The 22,371-nt window shown below is 45.1% G+C and overlaps 1 protein-coding gene across 1 annotated transcript in view; it reads left to right on the top strand.

The window, feature by feature from the left end:
* Positions 1 to 18,683, top strand: part of LOC115130762 (protocadherin Fat 4) — a 101,625-nt gene extending 82,942 nt beyond the window's left edge. Inside the window, 11 exon segments of the mRNA XM_029662198.2 lie at positions 702 to 952; positions 1,191 to 5,537; positions 7,016 to 7,120; positions 7,404 to 7,711; positions 9,924 to 10,009; positions 10,684 to 10,863; positions 11,210 to 11,334; positions 11,479 to 11,696; positions 13,568 to 13,829; positions 15,566 to 16,861; positions 16,864 to 18,683. Coding sequence (XP_029518058.2) covers positions 702 to 952; positions 1,191 to 5,537; positions 7,016 to 7,120; positions 7,404 to 7,711; positions 9,924 to 10,009; positions 10,684 to 10,863; positions 11,210 to 11,334; positions 11,479 to 11,696; positions 13,568 to 13,829; positions 15,566 to 16,861; positions 16,864 to 17,468 — 7,783 coding nt within the window. The 3' untranslated portion in view covers positions 17,469 to 18,683.
* Positions 18,684 to 22,371: the final 3,688 nt, after the last annotated feature.

Below are 22,371 nucleotides of genomic sequence, written 5' to 3'. Positions count from 1 at the left end.
CCCAAAACATTGTAATGATGATGTTAATTGGCTATGACAGAAGTAGTATCGGGGGTTCCACAGGTTCTAGGCCTTACTGGAAATCAGAACCAGTTGCCATCAGTTATTAGTTTCCATTCTCACAGCCCATTAACTGGGGCTTTTTCACTTCTGCTTTTGAACTGTTTGGACCACTTCTGGTTGTAGACAGTTTGGTTGTTTGTTGTCCGAATACGTCTGTGTTCCGCCTGTGTTCACACTTTATTCCATAATTTGTCACCAGTTTCAGGGGAAATGCTTTTCTAGGAAGCCTTTTCAAAATATGTGCTCTTGTGTACATGTAGATGTCAGTATATGTTTGTGTCTGCGACTTACTGGAAACTTCTGAAAAGTTGAGTGAAACACTATCCTCTTTTGGAAACCAAAAAAGTATGGCTCTTTGGTCACAAATAATTCCGGGGTGTCTCCAACCCTGAACTTCAGCAGAGAGCAGCTTGAATTAGAAGCCTCTGTGAGAATGAAAAAATACAGGGGAAAATGGAAGTACCAACTTGGATAGAATAGAACCTTAAGAATTGGGTAATGCTTTGATAGATGGTGCTTTCTTCGAAACCAAAGAAACAGCAAGGAAGTTACATTAGATCTGTGTTTCTCTGTTAAATGTGCTCTCTGCCTCTTTAAAGCTGTGTCCTCCACATGTCCTCTTCTGTGTGTCCCTACAGTTACAGATTGACTGGAGGCAACGGTCAGTTTTCCATCAACCCAGGTACAGGCCAGATCATCACCAGCTCCCTACTGGACCGGGAGGCCAGAGCCAACTACCAGCTCCTAGTTGTGGCCACAGACGGGGGGCAGCCCCTGGGCATGTCCAGCTCCGCCACTGTGTCGGTGGTGGTGGCTGACATCAACGACAACCCTCCCCGCTTCCACCACCACCCCTACGTCACACACATCCCCGCCTTCACCACAGCAGGTGGGTTCAGATTTGATCAATTCATCTTAATGTCAAATGTTAATGTTCTTCCATATCGAATTATATCATGCTTACACAGTACAATATATGATTATATAATTAAAGTGTACTGTATATGAACCCCTATGAAATTATTACTTTTGTGAAAAATATTGATGATGAAGTGAATATCTGTTGTACTTATAGTAGTTATTATGAGGTATTTTGTCTCATTTCATCCACTCATTCTCATTTTCAGGCAACTTGGTATTCGCTGTGACGGTGACAGATGAGGACGCTGGACTCAATGCTCAGCTCCACTACTCTCTAACTGGCCGCAACTCCGACAAGTTCAAGATTGACCCTGTAAGAGGAGCCATAACAGCCAATGAGAGGTTGACAGGCAGCTCGGAGGTTACCCTCACTGTCCGAGTGAAAGACGGAGGAACCAATCCCAAAACAGACTCGACCACTGTGACCGTCCGGTTTGTGACCGGGGGAGACTTCCCTGTCATCAAGCTGAAGGATACTACTTTCACATTCCCAGAGAGCCAACCCACAAACACAATCGTTACCATTGTGACCGGGGCCTCTACACGTGGTGGGGCCCTATCATACTACATCGCCAGTGGAAACCTGGATAATGCCTTTCACATTGACCAGTTGACTGGAGAGCTGTCAATCAAACATTCACTGGACTTTGAACACATTCAGAAATATGTGCTCTGGGTTGAGGCCAGGGACCAAGGATTCCCCCCCCATTCCTCCTATGAGAAAGTGGAGATCACAGTGCTGGACGTAAATGACAACCACCCTGTATTTGACAGGGAACCATTCCATGCAGAGATACTGGAGAACCTGTCCCCTCAGCGGGTGCTCATGGTCTCTGCCATGGATCAGGACAGTGGCCTTAACGGCCAGCTGGAATACGCCATTATCGACGGCAACAAGGAGAACAGCTTCAGCATCAACCGGGCCACTGGTGAAATCCGAACGACCAGGCCTCTTGACAGGGAAAAACTAGCTCAATATGCCCTCAAAGTGAAGGCCACCGACCGTGGCAATTCTCCCAAAAGCACAGCTGTGAAAGTCCTGATCAATGTATTAGATGTGAATGATAACGCTCCCAGGTTCTCTAAGATCTTTAGCGCCACAGTGCCCGAAAACGCCCCAGTGGGTTACACTGTCACCAGGGTTACAACCACAGACGAGGACACAGGTGCTAATGCCATAAGCAAATATTCAATCACAGACCAAAGTCTACCGTTCACTATCAATCCAAGTACTGGAGACATAACTATCAGTAGACCACTCAATAGGGAAGACACTGGCCATTACATTGCCAAAGTTTCTGCCCATGACTCTGGCTGGACAGTTAGCACGGATGTCACAATATTTGTAACGGATGTAAATGATAATGCCCCCCGATTCAGTCGGCCATCTTACTACCTGGACTACCCTGAGCTTACAGAGGTGGGGTCACTCGTTACTCAGGTGTCTGCGACCGACCCCGACGAAGGTGTCAATGGCAAAATATTCTATTTCATCAGGTCCCAGTCAGAATATTTCAGGATCAATTCAAGCTCGGGAGAAATCTTTATCAAGCAGCATTTAAAATATCAAAACTCAACTGGCAGCAACATAAACATAAATCGGCACAGTTTCATCATTACTGCTTCAGACCGTGCGACCAAGCCATTGATGAGTGAAACTACAGTCATTGTAAACATAGTAGATAGTAATGACAATCCACCCAAGTTTGAATCCTCTAGCTACTTTACCCCTGTCACGAAAAGCGTCAAAGTTGGCACCAAACTTATCAGGGTCATAGCTCTTGACCTTAAAGATTTTGGCCTCAACTCTGAGGTGGATTATATAATATCAGGAGGGAATAGCACTAGCAAGTTCAAGCTGGATAAACAGAGTGGATGGGTCGCAGTCGCCTCCTCACTCACCTCAGATATGAACAAGGTGTTCCTCATGGATGTTACAGCCAGAGACAAAGGGAACCCCCCTCTGAGTGCTAGAACCACTGTGAAAGTGGCAGTCACTGAGGAGAACCACCACACACCAGAGTTCTCCCAAAGCCAAGTCACAGCTACCATACCTGAGAGCCTTGCTGTGGGGACAGCCATCAGGACGCTCTCTGCCAGGGACAAGGACAAAGAGATGAACGGGCTTATCACATACAACATCACCACAGGTAATGACAAGGGCCTGTTTGCCGTGAACAGTAAAACAGGAGTCCTATCTCTGGCCAATCATCTGGACTTTGAGGAAAAGCAAAAGCATGAACTCCGAGTGACAGCCAACGACGGGGGATGGATTGCAAAGACCAGCTACGTCATGGTCACAATCCATGTGACCGATGTGAACGACAACCCACCTATATTTGAACCTGATGAGTATTTCCCTGTGGTACAGGAGAACGTTCCCAGTGGCACGACGGTGGTGAAAATGAATGCCACAGACAGAGATTCAGGGCCCAATGCTGTCATGGCTTACGTGATTCAGTCGTCAGACAGCGACCTCTTTGTAATTGATCCAAACACAGGCGTAATCACCACCCAGGGTTTCCTGGATTACGAGGCTAAGCAGGTCTACCACTTAACAGTGAAGGCCTTCAATGTCCCAGACGAGGAGCGCTGTAGTTTTGCCAATGTCAACATTCAGCTCAAGGGAGCCAATGAATACGTTCCCCGCTTTGTCTCGAAGCAGTATTACTTCGAAATCTCTGAAGCAGCTCCAACAGGCACAGTGGTGGGAGAGGTGTTCGCCAGTGACCGTGACCAAGGGGATGACGGAGTGGTTTACTACCTAATTTTCGGGAAGAGCAGAAGAAAGGGCTTCAGCATCAACAGGAAAACAGGACAGATCCACGTCACAGGCCCCCTCGATCGTGAGAAAGAGGAAAAGATCTCACTCAAAGTCCTGGCGAAGAATGCGGGAAGCATCCGTGGGGCTGATATTGACGAGGTCTTTGTGAATATCACAATCCTGGATGCCAATGATCCTCCTGTTTTCAGCCAGGAACTGTATAATGTTCAGATCAGTGAGGGTCTATCCCCTGGCGGTCTGGTCACCTTCGTTAGTGCCCAAGACTCTGACTCTGTCCCAAGCTGGAGCAGATTCTCCTACTCCATAGCCTCAGATTTAGAGAAAAATGTCTTCACTATCAACCCCCAGACTGGCCAAGTGTCTGTAGCAGCTGAGCTGGACAGGGAAACCACTCCTGTGTTCAGCCTGACTCTGCTAGCTGTGGACTCTGGCTCACCCTCCGCAACTGGAAGTGCCACCCTGGTTGTGAATCTGGAGGACATTAATGATAACGGTCCTACTCTGAAGACGGTGAGTGCAGAAGTCATGGAAAACCAGCGAGCTGGGACAGATGTCGCAACTCTTACTTCAACCGACCCAGACCTGTCACCCAATCAAGGTCCATTCTCATACAGTCTGCTCATCTCGGGCTCAGCCAGTAATTACTTCAGCCTCAGCCCCACTGGAGTGCTGACCACCAATCGAGAGATTGACAGGGAGCAGATCAGCGACTTTTACCTCTCTGTGGTGATTAAGGACTCCGGTGTCCCTCAGATGTCCTCAACTGGAACAGTCCACGTAAAAGTAAACGATCAGAATGATAACCCATCAGAGCCACGCTCCGTGGAGATCTTCATCCACTATTTCGGAAACATGTTCCCCGGAGGATCCCTTGGGGTTGTGAAGCCCCAAGACCCAGACATCCAGGACAGCTTCCACTGCTCCTTGACCCCTCCTTCATCCAGTCTGTTTACCATCCCAACAGGCACCTGTGACCTCAACTCAAAGGCCCGCTCAACAGACGGAACATTCGAATTAGCTGTCCGAAGTAGTGATGGTGTCCACGGCTCTGTCAGTAGTAACGTCCGGGTCTTCTTCGTGGGGTTCACCAATGCCACTGTGGACAATAGTATCCTGATTCGCCTCCGTACCCAGGGGGTTACCACCTTCCTCACCAATCACTACCTCAGCTTTGTCCGTATCGCAAACTCACAGCTGGCAGGGCTTGGCACTGGAGTACAGCTGTATGGCGCCTTTGAACTCAACAACCAAACATTCCTGATGGCTGCCATAAAGCGAAGCCACGGACAGTATGTCAACCCCAGTGGAGTTGCCACCTTCTTTCAGAGCATTAAAGATGTTCTGCACAGGCAGAGTGGTGTACAGATAGACTCAGTGGATCACGACCCCTGCACACGTAACCCATGCCAAAATGGGGGCAGCTGCAAGAGGCGCCTTAGCGTGGGGCCAGATATGAAGACTGAGGATAGTGTCCCGGTGATCCTTGTCTCCAACCACCCCCATCAGCCCTACGCCTGCAGTTGCAGACCAGGGTACGCAGGGGCGCTGTGTGAGATGGATATAGACGAGTGCCTGCCGTCTCCGTGCCACAACGGCGGGACCTGCCACAACCTGGTGGGAGGATTCTCCTGCACCTGCCCAGAGGGATTCACAGGCATGGCCTGCGAGAGGGACGTCAACGAATGCCTCTCCAACCCCTGCAAGAATGGAGCGCTGTGCCAGAATTACCCCGGTGGATTCAACTGCCTCTGCAAATCTGGCTTTGCAGGTACCGTACACCGCCTTAGGAGCCATTTAGATTTTATGAGCAACACAACCACAGATGTTCAGCTAGGCTCAAGTATACACACACTGCACATGACTCACACTTTTTTGTCCAAGTACAATATTTGCCTCCAAACGAATGCAAGAGGTGTTGTAACCCTAGCATACAAGCTTGACTGCCAAAAACCAAAAACTGTTTGGTTTTACGATTGCAAGTTGGGGGGTATCAGCTTTGATGCATATCAGCTTGTCATGTTTACTTTAATAAAAAGGATGATGCGAAATTGACCCCAGTAAGGGCCTTACTGTGGACTGTACACAGTTCACTAGTCTCATATAGTCTCATATTCCTCTGCATGCCTTTCTTTCTACAGTACTTAAGCATATTTTTTATATTTAGGGCTCTGCTCATCTTTCTTTTGTTCAAACATTGAGAGGTTTATGATCCTTACAGATCCTTAAAGATAAAAAATAAAAACATTTTGAGTGAACTATAGATAATTAGCCACTCTATTTTTGTGTAAATCACTCCCTCCCTACTTGAATTTGATGGTGTGATAAATACAATAATATTACTCTTAATGAAGGGAGTGCACATGGAGAAGCATAAATGAGAACAGTAGTTTGAATCATGTCTGTTTGATCAGCTGCTGGCTGTAGTAGCTGATAGACATTTCCAATGATCACCAGCAGACATGTTGCCTCAGCACCAGTCATTACTGTCTTTTTTGATTATGACCATAACAAATGACCACACACCTTGTCGTTTCATCAAGACAAATGGCCCTCCTGAAGAACTGCACCTTTTGACTTACAGAAGTTTGCATGCCCTCCCGTTGAACTCCACACTTCCCATTTTCCATGCCTGGTTGTGGTGAAATAATTGTTCTAATGGTACAGGAGTCTTAAAAATGTGTAGAAATACATAAAGCTGCAGGCAATTGTCAGTGTCGCCCCTTGCATACCTTGTTCTGTCTGTTATTGTACTTATCTTATGTTATTCATCACATTTTCATCATGTTTTAGTTCATTGGCTTCAGAGATCCAATGAAGTCTACAGTTCTAAAATCTCTATATATTTTTGTACTTTTTCACACATGCAAGTTTCAACGAAACTCTTATAAGATTACAATAGCCTAGGATCAGGGTTTCCCAAACTCGGTCCTGGGGCCCTCCCTGGGTGCATGTCTTTGTTTTTGCCCTAGCCCTACACAGCTGATTTAAATAGCCAACCCCTCATCAAGCTTTGATTATTTGAATTAGCTTCGCTAGGGCAAAAAGCAACACGTGCACCAAGCGGGGGACACCAGGACTGAGTTTGGGAAACTATGGCGTAGACCCTCTGTGGTTTTAAGCATCAGTGACAGGGTGCCATAGGAAGAAAGACAACATGAACTGTGTTTTCCCCCACATCTTCCTGTGTTTGCCCCCCCACGTCTTCCCACCACGTTCATTTTAATTTGTGTTGTTTTGTGAACCCAGGAAAAACGTGTGATTCCATCATCAATCACTGTGAGTGTAACCCATGTTTTAATGGCGGCTCCTGCCAGAACAGAGTGGATGGGTATAACTGTCATTGTCCATTTGGTAAGTATTAACTTAGAGGAAACTGCTACGTGATTGAAAACTATCTCGATTGGCAAAATGACTGGGGATAGCATGACACTGTGGATAGCATGTCTCCATGTCACATTTATTCACATACTGTATGTTGTGTAACTGTTTCTCTCTTCTAAGCATGATACCCTTATGGTTAGCCTATGATAGCGGATGGCAACAGATTCCCAGCTGTGTGCTGATTTTGTAGATGCAGTATGGTGAATTATTCATGACATCCCTGTTTCATTTTTTTCATTCCTTTCCTCCTCAGGGGTCTTTGGAAAACACTGTGAACTCAACAGCTACGGCTTTGAGGAGCTGTCCTACATGGAGTTTCCGAGCCTGGATCCCAACAACAACTACATCTACATCAAGTTTGCCACACTAAAGAGCAACGCTCTCCTCATGTACAACCATGACAACCAGACCGGAGACAAGGCGGAATTCCTGGCTCTGGAGATCTTTGAGGGACGGATGCGCTTCTCGTTTAACTTGGGAAGCGGGACCTATAAACTAATCACCATGATAAAAGTTTCAGATGGACAGTTCCACACAGTCATCGCAAGGAGAGCTGGAATGGTGAGAGGCGTTTTTGTTACATATGGCTTTATTACCAAGCTGATTTTATTTGTTTTGCATCATAAACAGTTGGAAAATATATTTGGTTTGAAGTCAATGGTTTTATGGACTTATAATTGCACAAATGTAGAGTAGCATTCTAAAGCTCCCACATGTAGGCCTATATAGAAGACTAGTTTATGTTTCAATAGCAGTTATGACCTGGGTTTTTATAGCAGAGAGCAGCGTCCAAATTTGGCCTCATATTTTTTTTTTTTTTTTTTGCACCGTGAGATGATAATTAAACTGCCCACACACTGGTAGTTCTGCATATAGTTTTCATAGTTGTAATTATATTTGATTGCTTGTTGTGATTTACAATATGGCCTCCAAAATAGCCTCAGACTCTGAAATTCCTTCTATTTGCTCCAAATCTAGTTGTTTCTCTGCCAGTTGTTCAGTGGTTGGGCTAAAAAAATTACTAGCCCGTCCAAAGTTGTATAAGTCTCCTGCCGGACATCAGATTTGTAATTTCCCATCATGCACAGGGATTTCATAGGAAACTGGTAAAATCATTAAATTGTCAGCTTTGAGAGAGTGACAGGATAGACAGGTGCTCAACGTGTAGTGAGAAATGCGATGTGTAGGTTGAGGAATTACGATGTTGAGGTTCTTAACCGAGTTATAAGAACGAAAACAGAGCGTATTATCTATTTTTCTGCTCTGCTGACGAGTATTTTTTTCTCCGATATGTCAGTGGGTGCTGCAGCACCCCTACTTCCCGCGGCTATGCCTGTGAAGAGCATTTTTCAGTTCCTCCACTTTTGGATTCTGAGCAGATGTGATAACCAGACACCAGTCATAGTCCTAGTAATGTAGGACACACCGAGAGAGTCAAGGACACTGTTGTTTATATTTAAATCATATTCTAGTTCACCCAACTGAAAGCTGCACCCCAGCAAGCATCATTTATAGTGTCTATACTCTGTATTATAACAGCAATAGTTATGAGTATGACCACTAAGAACACTAATGCAGCTTACATTTGTAATACAGTCATTTGCAATTTAACTGCAACATTTGTTGTAATGTTCTTCTCAATGCTATTTTTTGCCTTATTTCCTATTCCTTCCCATTGTGAGTGGTTTTAGGCCTCACATAAATAATTTACAACTAGTCGCACCCTTCAGCATCCACGTTCTGTTTTCATCCTCAACGAGTCTTGAACCTGACTTTCTCAAGTAAATAATCATGGCGAATGGAAGACAATAGCAGAGAGGGTTGGTCGTTGGAAAAGGATGCTCTCCAGTGACACTTTTCCGCCCTCATATGTTGTGACATCACTAATCTGCGGTGTTTACCCTGTAACCTGAAAGTTAAACAAACAGAAACAATGCTCCTGGTCTTTTGTCACATTTTATATCCATTTTCAGAGGGTGTTTCCTCCAGAAAACCCTTCGCCAGTCATGTGAGGCACTTGACAGTGTGTGTAGGCTGTGGTTTGGCTGCAGGGGCTTTGATCTGAGAGAAAAGCATTAATAAAATGCCCATCTGGCGCCAAAGGGTAGCTCTTGCCCTTCAGCGACAAAGCCCTGAGACAAATGAATCTTTTTTTCCCATTGTTGTTTTTTTGCCTCGTAAATTGTACGTTTCTGTGTTAGCAATTAGCGCAGGAAGGGATGGTGGAGTCACGCTCTCTGGCATCTCTTGGATGATTTGTGCTCACGTTCCGTGGAGGCCGCTCCGTGTTTACCTAAGATCTTGGTGTATGTGGAGCACGCTGTCATGGTTTTTCAACACGTTCACACACTTTTCATTTCTCCTGCCACCTCGTTTTTTCACCTCAGTCAAGCTTCAGAGACCACAGAATTAAAGAGAAAGTAGAACAATTATTAGCCTTGGCTAACGGTAAAGGTCATATCTTAGGGAATTTTAGATTTCCATGTAGGTCTACTGCGTCTTCATAATGATGGTTTCAAATACAGTATGCTATCGAAAATAACATGAATTGTAACTTACAAAATCAGTCATGTACAGTAGTTGTATTTACTGTTGTCTGTCTGTCTTCCTGCAAACTGGAGTGCTCATCTGAGTAAGATATTACTGTCTGTGCTGGTACAACCATCAGGAAGGTGCAACGTGTGTGGTAATTTGTTTTGTGTTGTATGTGTGCTGTACAGTCAAAGCAGAATAACATGTGTGTGACCGTGTCTCTGCTCCTCTCGTCATTCAGGCTGCGTCCCTGACAGTCGACCTGTGTGGGGACGATCAGGAGCCAGGCTACTGTGCTGTGAGCAACGTGGCTGTCCATACTGACTGGTAAGAACACATACCGTTACATAGAGCTTACCACACAGTCCATCCTGGCAACGTACACCCAGCTGTCAACTACATAGTGAAAGGCTCAATTCGGTAGAAGAGACTTTGGGTATAAATAAGGGAAGCATTTATTTCCAGATGCAAATAGCACTTTATTTCCATGATATACTGTAGTAAATAAATATAATTCCTTCAGAGAAGAAAAAAAACATAATGCCATTTGAAGCTGTTTACTGTCAGAGTAGCTCTTTCTGGCCACTTTCAATTTATACAAACTTCCTCATCGGTCACTATTGGTTCTCATTCTGGGAAGTTGAAAATATCAACAATACAACAATATCTCATGTCTCTGCTAATGGAACAGTCTGTGGACCCATCCATCATGTCGACTGTTCTCAATGAACCCTTGCATATCCACGTTGGCTTGTGTAAACCATAGTGTCTGTAAACACATACATGGACATCACATGTATCGTTTAGCATTGTGAGAGGCCCAGAGTGAAAAGCTGTCTGGATCCATAGGGGGAGAACTGTGTGTGAGACTGTCTGAGTGAGTGATCTGGCAGATGAGGAGGGTCTGCTGCAGTTTATTTGCGGAGGGCCCGGACCCCTGTAGGGCCATGTTGTTGTGAGAGGCGCTGACCCCCAGCGGCTTCTCCTTCTCCTCCTCGCAGGATCCTGGACGTTGGGCCCAACCGTCTCTCGGTGGGAGGCGTCAGGTCAATAGAGCCCGTCCTTCATCGCCATGGCCAGGTCGCCACACACGACTTTGTGGGCTGCATCATGGAGTTCGCCGTCAACGGCCGCCCACTAGAGCCCAGTCAGGCCCTGGCATCCCATGGCATCCTTGACAGGTTTAGCTCTCTCCCTACCTCTTTCTTTCCTACATCCTTCCATCCTACTCAACCCCCTAACCCCCAAACTCTCCCAGCACGATATCTGGTCATTCTCTGTAGCTCTCAACCCTCAAGAACTGCTGAAAAGCCATCTTTGATATAAATAGCAGACGTACAGTTTTTTTTTAATAGTAGAATGGAGATTTTTTCTTTTAGTTTGTTGTGAATAGTGGCGAGGACAGATCTTTTAATATGCTAATTCCCTGGGTCTTTTATGGTTTTTGTATTGGAGTAGTTGCATCTGCCGGGTCCTGTAGAGGGCCCGCTGTCCACCATGGGGGCTGACTTGTCTGTCTGTCCGTAGATGTCCCAGACTGGAGGGAGCCTGCACAGCCAACACCTGCAGACATGGGGGCACCTGTATTGACTACTGGTCCTGGCAGCAGTGCAAATGCATGGAAGGCTTCACTGGCAAAAACTGCGAGAAATGTAAGAATCCCTTTGGAGGGGAATTTTGGCTGACTGTGCTTGCAGTCTGAGTCATACACTTCTTGTGAATTTGACCATCACTCAGATGCGAATTGTATAATTTCCTTTGATTTACCCTGACTTGTGCTTTTCATTCTTTCATAGACATCACGGCCGACACGGCTCTCTCGCTGGACGGGACTGGTCGGCTTGACTACGCCATGCGCCAGAGCCCCAAACGGGATGTCCTGCTACGCCAGAGCCTCATGGGCTTGCCCTCTGACCTCTCTGGGCCCAGCAGCCTTGAGGTCAAGTTCCGCACCCGCAGCAAGAGTGGCACCCTGCTCCATGTCCAGGAGAGCAGCAACTACACCACCATAAAGGTAAAGGAAGGCTCCACAGAGCGATGCCAGAGACATGCTAGAATGTGTCTGCTGTTCCCAAAGCATCCGGAGGCACAAGTCAGCGTACATACAGGCATGTTAGTATATTTGTCCATTTCTCCATTTGCTACTTGGTCGTCATCCTGAGATCCACACGTAAACATGTCACACATACACACAGTCCTCCCTTAGCTCCCCATCCCTGAGTCAAAGCTATAAGGGGACCTGTCTTCATCACCTCCTCTCATTACCCATATATATACGCTCCATACGCTCCTTCAATCTGCTGCTATAAACTTCAAGGCTCTGAGTGATTCGGGGCAGCTGCCCAAGGGCCTTCCTTTCCTCCAGGACACAGAGGGTCTCTCTGGTTGTTTTCCAGTGCAGAGCAGCCCCCCAGAATCCCCCTACCACTACTAGTATACAGCCTAAAGAACAATATTGAATGTACTGCATGACCCTAGAAAATGAGAATCATTTCTACAGGAGTATAAATCATGTAAAAGAGATAAGTTTAATTGGTTCTCCAGATCTCTTTTCCTGTGTTTTTTGGCTCACGGGATTTTTTTCTTTTCCAGATTTTGTCGTGAACCTTTAAAATCAATTCCTCCTGAAATGTATGAGATGACCATACACAATGCCTGGCACACATTCATTTTGTAAGAGAAAGTCATATTGGTTCATTACTTTTAAAGAATGAACTCTATTGCGTATGGATATAGTTTATGCATAGTGAAAGTAAAAGTATTAACTGGTCCTGCATACATAACATAACACGATCATAATAATAATATCCGTCCGGTTTACTGGTATTTGGCACATGCAACACTTTCCTCTGCACTGCAACGAGGGTTGCAAAGTGACTGGTAATTTACCAAAGTTACCCGGAATCTTCAGTGACTTTGGTAAGCAACAGAAAATCAATGGAAATCTATCGTAATTTCGAATAACTTCAAATAAATATGTGTATGTATTTATGTATAGTGTTAATTTATTCTATGTCTGTCCATGTTGTTTCTAAAAAAATAGCCTATTTAATGAAGAAATCATCAAGTCAATGGTATTCATTTCCAAATATTGACTTGTTTCACAACTACCGCCAGTTTGATGCAAAAACATTGCAAATATATATTGACATAGTAAAATGAATAAAAGTTAGGGAAACAATTTTTATAAAGGACATGTCATGCTAAAACCCTCATTCCAATGGTATTCACTAAGTTGATGGTTTATATATAGGATAATGTTTTACAGCTTTGTCATTCTATGTTGTATTATTTAATTATTTGATATATTTTACATGATAAAGCCACACAGAGGGACACAGATTATTGGGGACACCTGTGATAATCTGAAGTACCCAAAAGGGCCACTAGATGTCTTGTGATAGATTACGTAAAGTATTTGAAAGACACCACAGTTCTGGTAGTTTACTGGTAAACTTCTAATGTTTCCAGTAATACACCCTGCCTTTGCAAACCTAACTGCAACAGTCATTATTGTAAAGGAACATGTGTTTTCAATCAACTCTCCTACCTGTTACGGTAACAATACTGTAAATAAAATTCCAAAACAAGAACAACTCTCCAACTGAAATGAAACATCAACAACATCCCAGAGTTGAGAATTATCAGAGCCTGAGCATATAATCATATCATCATGCCTATCCATTTCTCCGAGCTCTCCTTCTCCACAAACATATACAATACAGTATCTATGTCTGTCCTCCCGTCTGCGTCCCTCTGTCTGGGTCTGTCTGCGTCCGTCTGTCTGCGTCCGTCTGTCTGTGTCCGCCCGTCTGTGTCCGTCCATCTGTCCACATGTGTATCTATCCATCCATCTAACTTCATCTCTGTCTCTTTCCCCCCCAGTTAAAAAATGGCAATGTCCACTACATCTCTGACGCGGGCGTGGGAGGCAAGGTGGAGAGGACCCTGGGGGAGATGGTCCTATCAGATGGCCAGTGGCACGTCCTGCAGATTTTCAAAAACGGCTCAGCCACCTCCCTTCACGTGGACGGAGCCCTACTCAAGCTCATCCAGCACCCCACCCAGGACTTTGGGGGTCTTAATGTCCTGACCATGTCCCTCGGTGGTGTCCCCTCTGGCCCCACCCAGCAGAAAATTGCATCAGGTGATTTGGTGAAATGTGAAGTTGCTGTTATTGTCATACACTGAGTGCACACAACATTAGGAACACCTTCCGAAAATTGAGTTGGAACCCCCCCCCCCCATTTGCCCTCAGAACAACCTCAATGCATTAGGGCATGGACTGTACAAGGTGTCGAAAGAGTTCCACAGGGATGCTGGCCCATGTTGACTCCAATGCATTCCACAGTTGTGTCAAGTTGGCTGGATGTCTTGGGTGGTGGACTATTCTTGATACACACTGGAAACTGTTGAGTGTGAAAAACCCAGCAGCATTGCAGTTCTTGACACACTCAAACTGGTGCGCCTGACACTTAATACCATACCCAGTTCAAAGGCACTTGTATTTTTTGTCTTGCACGTTATCCCTCTGAATGGCACACATACACAATCCATGTCTCAATTGTCTCATGGCTTAAAAATCCTTCTTTAACCTGTCTCCTCCCCTTCATATACACTGATTGAAGTGGATTTAACAAGTGACATCAATATGGATCATAGCCTTCACCTTGTCAGTCTGTTATGGAAAGACATGTTTTGTACACACAGTGTAGTATGTGAATGGTAGATTCCTTTTTCACTGAATAAAAGGTATTCTGTTGACCATATTAGGTGGTGTTCCAGTCCTGCTGACTGGAGATAGTGTAAATTGTGTTTTTGACATTGGACACATATTTGACTGTGAAATATTTACAGTAGAAGAGAGTTAATGTTGCTCTCTTTGACGGATCATTTCTAGACAATAACTAATGTGAAACTAGTTTAATTAGGTGGAGGAGCCCCGCCTTTGATGCTTTCATGTTTTAATCTCTTTGCTCTGGAACCTCGGCTTTGGTTAGGCCTAAATCACGTATCAAATGTCCTCAACTCTGACTCGAAAATAGTTTGGATAGGGTGAACGGGAGGGCTTCCAGAGGGAGGGATACACCACTGTAAATGAATGACTTTTAGGGGAAAGAAAATGACTTAATACTATGGACTGGACTAATATGGTAAAAAATGAGCAATTTGAATGATTTGTTGGCCTCTTTCACACAGCAAGGTCCAGGATATATTTAAAAATAAACACGCTCTGAACACGCAGATCTATTGCAGGCTGCCTTGCCTAGCACACTGATAATCTGGTCCCGGTTTCCACGCCTGCACCAAATAAGACCTGACCCTCGCTCAATATGCGTATCGAAGCAGCTGTGTGCATTCAACTAGTAAGATTATAATGAATAGGACAAAATAGTTTTAATTGATATTGTAATAAATTCAATAAACATGTTTACATCTGTGAGGGACATTGTGAGGCAATATGAAAGTAAAGGTTTGAATTGGTCACCAAAACATTTCTTCCAAGTGGATGTCTTGATGCGATATGAGGTCTGAAGGTAGATTGTCTGGCATCAACTTCCCATGTTTTAGTAAATAATCATATTGGTTTGTCTCAGAATTGACCCATTTGAGAATGTGATTTGTCGAGGTATTTTCCATGAGAAAATTTCATTGAGATTTTAATCGATGCTGAACCAATAGTCAACAAAATTCCCCCAGTTCTGATTATAGCTTTCAGTTCCTGTTAATTACAAGGGGCAATCCAAGCCTCATTGCAAATTCTGAAAAGCGATCAAACTTGTGCCATTCGGAAATTATGATCTTCCAGGCCACTGTGTTGTCTTAATAACCGTCCAGGACGACTTCCTGTTTACTGAACACCTCTTCCTATTCTTCCTGCAGGCTTTGACGGCTGCCTGGCCTATGTGAAGTACAATGGGGAGAATCTACCATTCAGTGGAGATCACAGCGCTGTCACCATCTCCAAGACCAGCTCAGCCGTTAAGATTGGCTGCAGAGGGCCCAACCTGTGTGAGAGCAGCCCTTGCTGGGATGGCCTGATGTGTGTCAACCAGTGGTACACCTACCAGTGCCTCCCGCCCGGCGAATGCGCCTCCAGCCCTTGCCAGAACCGAGGGAGCTGCGTCCCTGGCCCCCGCTCTAGTTACACCTGCGTCTGCTCTGAGTTCTACACTGGCAAGACCTGCGAGACCCTGGTGGCGTGCCTGGGGGTTCAATGCCCTCAGGGCACCCTCTGCAAGACGGCCAACAATGGCGGCTTCATCTGCAGCCCGAGCCCCACAGCCAAGGAGCTTACCTTGCCCATCTGGGCAGTGCCAGCCATTGTGGGAAGCTGTGCCACAGCCCTGGCCCTGGTGGTGCTCAGTCTGATACTCTGCAACCACTGCAAGGGCCGCAACAAGACCAAAGTGCCAAAGGAGGAGAAGCAGCCTAAGGAGAAGAAGAAGAAGAAAAAAAAAGGGAGTGAGAACGTGGCCTTTGACGACCCAGATAACATACCTCCGTACGGTGATGAAATGACGGTGAGGAAGCAGCCTGAGGGGAACCCCAAGCCTGACATCATCGAGAGGGAAAACCCCTACCTGATATACGACGAGACGGACATTCCCCACAACAATGAGACCATCCCCAGCGCCCCGTGTGCCCCCTGCCAGATGCCTGAGGCAGACATGGAACACTATGACATAGACAACGCCAGCAGCATTGCCCCGTCCGACGCCGACATCATCCAGCATTACAAGCAGTTCCGCAGCCACACGCCCAAGTTCTCCATCCAGAGACACAGCCCTCTGGGCTTTGCCAGACAGTCTCCCCTGCCATTGGGGGCCACCAGCTACACCTACCAGCCCCAGTACAGCCAGGCCCTGAGGTCCACCCCTCTCAGCCACTCAGCCTGCCCCACGCCCAACCCCCTCTCCAGGCACAGCCCGGCCCCCTTCACCAAGCCCTCGTCCTTCTACCGCAACACCCCCACCAGAGAGCTTAACCTGGCCCGCAGGGATGGCAGCCCCCTGGACTTGCACCACAATGAGATGAGCCAGCAGGGAGCCATGTTCAACTACGGCAACCGGCTGGGCCGACGCAGCAAGAGCCCCCAGACTATGGGGGGCCACAGCTCCAGGCCAGGCAGCCGGCTCAAGCAGCCCATCGAGCAGATCCCCCTGGAGACGGGGCCCCCGTGGGGCTGTCCATTGAGGAGGTGGAGCGGCTCAACACGCCGCGGCCCCGCAACCCCAGCATCTGCAGCGCCGACCACGGCCGCTCCTCGTCTGAAGAGGACTGCCGGAGGCCCCTGTCACGGGTGCGCAACCCAGCCGATGGCATCCCTGCCCCGGAGTCATCATCTGAGAGCGACTCCCACGACTCCTTTACCTGCTCAGAGATGGAGTACGACCGGGAGAAGCCCGTGGCCTACAGCTCCAGGGTGCCCAAGCTATCGCAGGTCAACGAGTCAGACGCCGACGATGAGGACTACGGCGGGCGGCTCAAGCAGAGGCGCTACTCCAGCCGGCGGACCGAGGGTGGGCCCGCTGCACAGGCACCGATGACAGACCACTACACTTTGCCCCATAAACTGGGCCAGCAAGCCGGGGGCTTCAACTGGGACAACCTGTTGAACTGGGGCCCAGGCTTCGGCCATTACGTAGATGTATTCAAGGACCTGGCCCTGCTGCCGGAGAACGCAGCCGCGAAAGAAATGAACATTGAGATGAACATTGAGATGAACAGTGGGGATGGGTCAGTGACCATTCTGAACGAAGGGGAGGCCGAGCAATATGTATGAGACTATTTATTACAATCCTGTACAGTATGGTATGTTCTCTAAAAGAGAAACTAAGACGATGTAGATAAGAAGCAGAGCACATTGGGCTAGCCGTCTCCATTAATTTCTTTGTGGAAATAAGACAACCTTCAATGCAGTAAAGCAGAAAATGACACCTGTAATATTACTTCTAATGGAGTTAGCCCCTTGGAAGAGTATACCAGTCCTTTCCAGACCTCTAATTGTACAATCATCTCTGCGGTCTCATTATGCGTTATACATTAACACTGAAAAGCCTGGGTCTGAATTCAATTTGATGACTGCAAAGCTAAATTTGATCTTCATCAAATGTAGCTGGTCTGTATTACCAATAATGCCGCTCCTTTGCGAAACGTCTGTCACATTCACCAGTGAAAGATAAGATGAGCGATAGCATTGAAACACTCGCAAGATAATTTCCAAAGGCCATAGCAATAGAAACCCCAGCCTGTGTCTTTTTTGTCCCATTTCTAATTTTTAAAAGGAAGCATATGTGCATGATTCTACAACACCTCTAGGCATCCAGATACAGCCCTCGTGTAAAAATGAGCACACCACTTTGCTTGCACGGTAATCGAGGCCTGCCAGTGTTATGACCCAAGCACGATAACCGCTCTCTGGCTGTATGTGTTCTCTCAGATGACTGGCTAAGCACTCCAAGAGCTAGGATTAATCAAGTCCCTGCCTTGCAGACATTTAAGGATGCTGAGGATACTATTGTTTCTGTTGGCGGGGTTGGGAAGGGAAGGTTCTGTGATGAATAGCCTGGGTCACAATCCCCCGAGCCTGAGTGTTATTTGACCAGCCAAAAGGTTCGGCCGATGATAGCTGATCCATCCCGTCATGACGTGAACCCCACCCTACTACGACTATGAACTTGTGTATATTTGTCTGTTTTCATGGGAAATCATGGATGTCATCGTTGTCAGTGTTTTTGTGCATTATTTTTAAATGTATGGTTTCTACTTTTTGTACTGTTTATTAACTTAAATGACTTAAGATGGGGGTTTTTATGGATATTTTCACATGCAGAAGTGTGTTCTTACTTTCAGGGAAAGTAAGATTGAAGACTTATCTTTTACATTTGTTACATATGTAACGTCAGTATTTTCCCACTTTTGATAAAACTATAACACACTTTACGCTTTGTACATGTAAAAAGCCAATAACAGAATAAAACGTATTTATTTAAAGGTCTCTTTCAATACAAAGTGAGCATGTCATGTGGTAAGCAATCTCACTGCAATCCTGTGGGGGAGGCACCTTTTGAGCTCAGATTGCAGCTCATTAATGTGGGTGGTATGGTATTTTATACTCTAAGGACTCTAAGACTGTTGTGAGTAGAGTTTAAATAAAGCATGTGCTGAATTGAACAAAACATTTTAAAAGGCCATTGAGGACCTAAATGAAACTGAGCCACAGTGCTGGCAGCCAACCACAACATCCAGCGGACTCAGCGACGCAGGGCCCTCTATTGCTTTCAACAATTATTTACATCTGGCTTATTGAGTAGAACAATTTTTTGTAGCCTGGTGATCTGGTATGTAACATGCTTATCTTCTCCGTCATCGAGAGAGAGGGGCCACGGAGAGAGAGATAGAGAGAGAGAGTGGGGAGCCATGAACCAAGCGAAGAGTGACAACCCAAATCTGGTAGATTTACTGTGGACTCCTGGAGAGGTTCTGTCCTGCCGAGACCAATGTTGACGTAGACTGCTTGGGAATGCTGTACCATGCCGATGCTGAAATAATAACACTCATAAGGATAATGATAGTAAGTGAAAAAGGACCTCGTGTAAACACAAGAGAAGATGAATCCAAATAAACCTCACAGCAGCTCTCTCGCTTTGCTGTGTGAGATTGGCATGGCAGGGTATCAAAATGAAACCGAGAGAGGAGTCGAAGATTGCATAGCATGCACTCCCCTCTAACTAAATGTGAATTAGAAAGGGAGACATACCCCCATAGGTGAGAGGGAGACAGACAGGGGCGGATGGCAAAAATAAATACCAGCAAATGCCAGATGGGATGGTGTTTCTTTTTCCTTAGTGGGCCTAACTTTTTTATTTTTTTTTGGTGTGCAAAATCATAATCTTGCTAATAATGAGGGCCTCAAGGGAACAAAATGGCCGGTGTGGGGCCCTGAGGGGGAAAAATGGTCCGGTGTGTTAGATTTCTGGTCCCAGTCCACCCCTGGAGACAAGGCTGCTTCATAAAGGGAGCAGTGTCCTACTATATAAAGTAGATATATTTGCCCAAGAAGGATTTGTTGTTGCAAAAATTGGTTTGCAGCATTGTCTTTTTGTAATAATTTACATTAGCTGGTTACCATATATATACAGTTAATGTTATTTCAATAGAGTAAAATGGACAACACTCATAGTCTAGAATGACTTCACATGATTAACTATGTAAATTTAGCAGTGCAGTGTGACTACTTTATCAACATTCGCCACATGAAGTTACCAAAGTTGAAATTGGAACGAGTTGTTTTCCAAGCAAGTGATAATGACGGAGATGCCAACAAGACTAGAGCTAGAGGCAATTTCCCATGTACAGGTGAAGTCGGAAGTTTACATACACCTTAGTCAAATAAATGTAAACTCAGTTTTTCACAATTCCTGACATTTTATCCTAGTAAAAATTCCCTGTCTTAGGTCAGTTAGGATCGCCACTTTTTTTTAAGAATGTGAAATGTCAGAATAATAGTAGAGAGAATGATTTATTTCAGCTTTAATTTCCTTCATCACATTCCCAGTGGGTCAGAGGTTTACATACACTCAATTAGTATTTGGTACATTGCCGTTAAATTGCTCAACTTGGGTCAAACGTTTCGGGTAGCCTTCCACAAGCTTCCCACAATAAGTTGGGTGAATTTTGGCCCATTCCCCCTGACAGAGCTGGTGTAACTGAGTCAGGTTTGCAGGCCTCCTTGCTCGCACACACTTTTTTCAGTTTTGCCCACACATATTCTATAGGATTGAGGTCAGGGCTTTGTGATGGCCACTCCAATACCTTGACTTTGTTGTCCTTAAGCCATTTTCCCACAACTTTGGAAATATGTTTGGGGTCATTGTCCATTTGGAAGACCCATTTGCGACCAAGCTTTAACTTCCTGACTGATGTCTTGAGATGTTGCTTCAATGTATCCACATCATTTCTAGTCTGTTTTTTTTTTATGGCGGTCAATATAGGACTCGTTTTACTGTGGATATAGGTACTTTTGTACCTGTTTCCTCCAGCATCTTCACAGCATCTTCACTAGGTCCTTTGATGTTGTTCTGGGATTGATTTGCACTTTGCACCAAAGTACGTTAATCTAGTGACACCCCATCCCGGATCCGGGAGCGTAATCATCGACTGACACTAATTAGCATAACGCAACGGACATAAATATTACTAGAAAATGTTCCTATTCATGAAAATCACAAGTGAAATATATTGAGACACAGCTTAGCCTTTTGTTAATCACCCTGTCATCTCAGATTTTCAAAATATGCTTTACAGCCAAAGCAAGCATTTGTGTAAGTTTATCGATAGCCTAGCATAGCATTATGTTCAGCTAGCAGCAGGTAACTTGGTCACGAAAATCAGAAAAGCAATCAAATTAAATCGTTTACCTTTGATGAGCTTCGGATGTTTTCACTCAGGAGACTCCCAGTTAGATAGCCAATGTTCCTTTTTTCCAAAAATATTATTTTTGTAGGCGAAATAGATCCGTTTGTTCTTCACGTTTGGCTGAGAAATCGACCGGAAATTGCGGTCACGACAACGCCGGAAAATATTCCAAATTAGGTCCAAAATATTGACAGAAACATGGCAAACGTTGTTTATAATCAATCCTCGAGGTGTTTTTCAAATATCTATTCGATAATATATCCATCGGGACAATTGGTTTTTCAGTAGGACCGATAAGAAAAATGGCTACCTCTGTATTTTACGCGAGAATCACTCTGAGAGCAATCAGGTGACCACTTACGGGTATTCTTCAACATAAAGGCATAAAACTATGTCACAATGCTGTAGACACCTTGGGGAATACGTAGAAAAAGTAATCCCATTCACTGCTCAATAGGGACGCATTGGAACGCAGAGCTTTCAAAACATGAGGCACTTCCGGATTGGATTTTTCTCAGGCTTTCGCCTGCAATATCAGTTCTGTTATACTCACAGACAATATTTTTACAGTTTTGGAAACTTTAGAGTGTTTCTATCCTAAGCTGTCAATTCTATGCATATTCTAGCATCTTGTCCTGACAAAATATCCCGTTTACTTTGGGAATGTTATTTTTCCAAAAATGAAAATACTGCCCGCTAGTCACAAGAGGTTTTAATCTCTAGTAGACAGAACGCGTCTCCTTCCTGAGCGGTATGATGGCTGCGTGGTCCCATGGTGTTTATACTTGGGTACTATTGTTTGTACAGATGAACGTGGTACGTTAAGGCGTTTGGAAATTGCTCCCAAAGATAAACCAGACATGTGGAGGACTACAATTTTTTTCTGAGGTCGTGGCTGATTTCTTTTGATTTTCCCATGTTGTCTAGCAAAGAGGCACTGAGTTTGAGGCCTTTAAATACATCCGCAGGTACACCTCCAATTGACTCAAATGATGTCAATAAGCCTATCAGAATCTTCTAAAGCCACGACATAATTTTCTATAATTTTCCAAGCTGTTTATAGGCACAGTCAATTTAGTGTATTTAAACTTCTGACCCACTGGAATTGTGATACAGTGAATTATAAGTGAAATAATCTGTTGGAAAAATGACTTTTGTCATGGACAAAGTAGATGTCCTAACCGACTTGCCAAAACTATGGTTTGTTAACAAGAAATTTGTGGAATGGTTGAAAAACAAGTTTTAATGACTCCAAACTAAGTGTATAT

This window comes from Oncorhynchus nerka, linkage group LG6 (assembly GCF_034236695.1).
Source record: "Oncorhynchus nerka isolate Pitt River linkage group LG6, Oner_Uvic_2.0, whole genome shotgun sequence".
NCBI classification, from domain to species: Eukaryota; Metazoa; Chordata; class Actinopteri; order Salmoniformes; family Salmonidae; genus Oncorhynchus; species Oncorhynchus nerka.
This window is presented reverse-complemented; position numbering and strand designations above follow the sequence as displayed.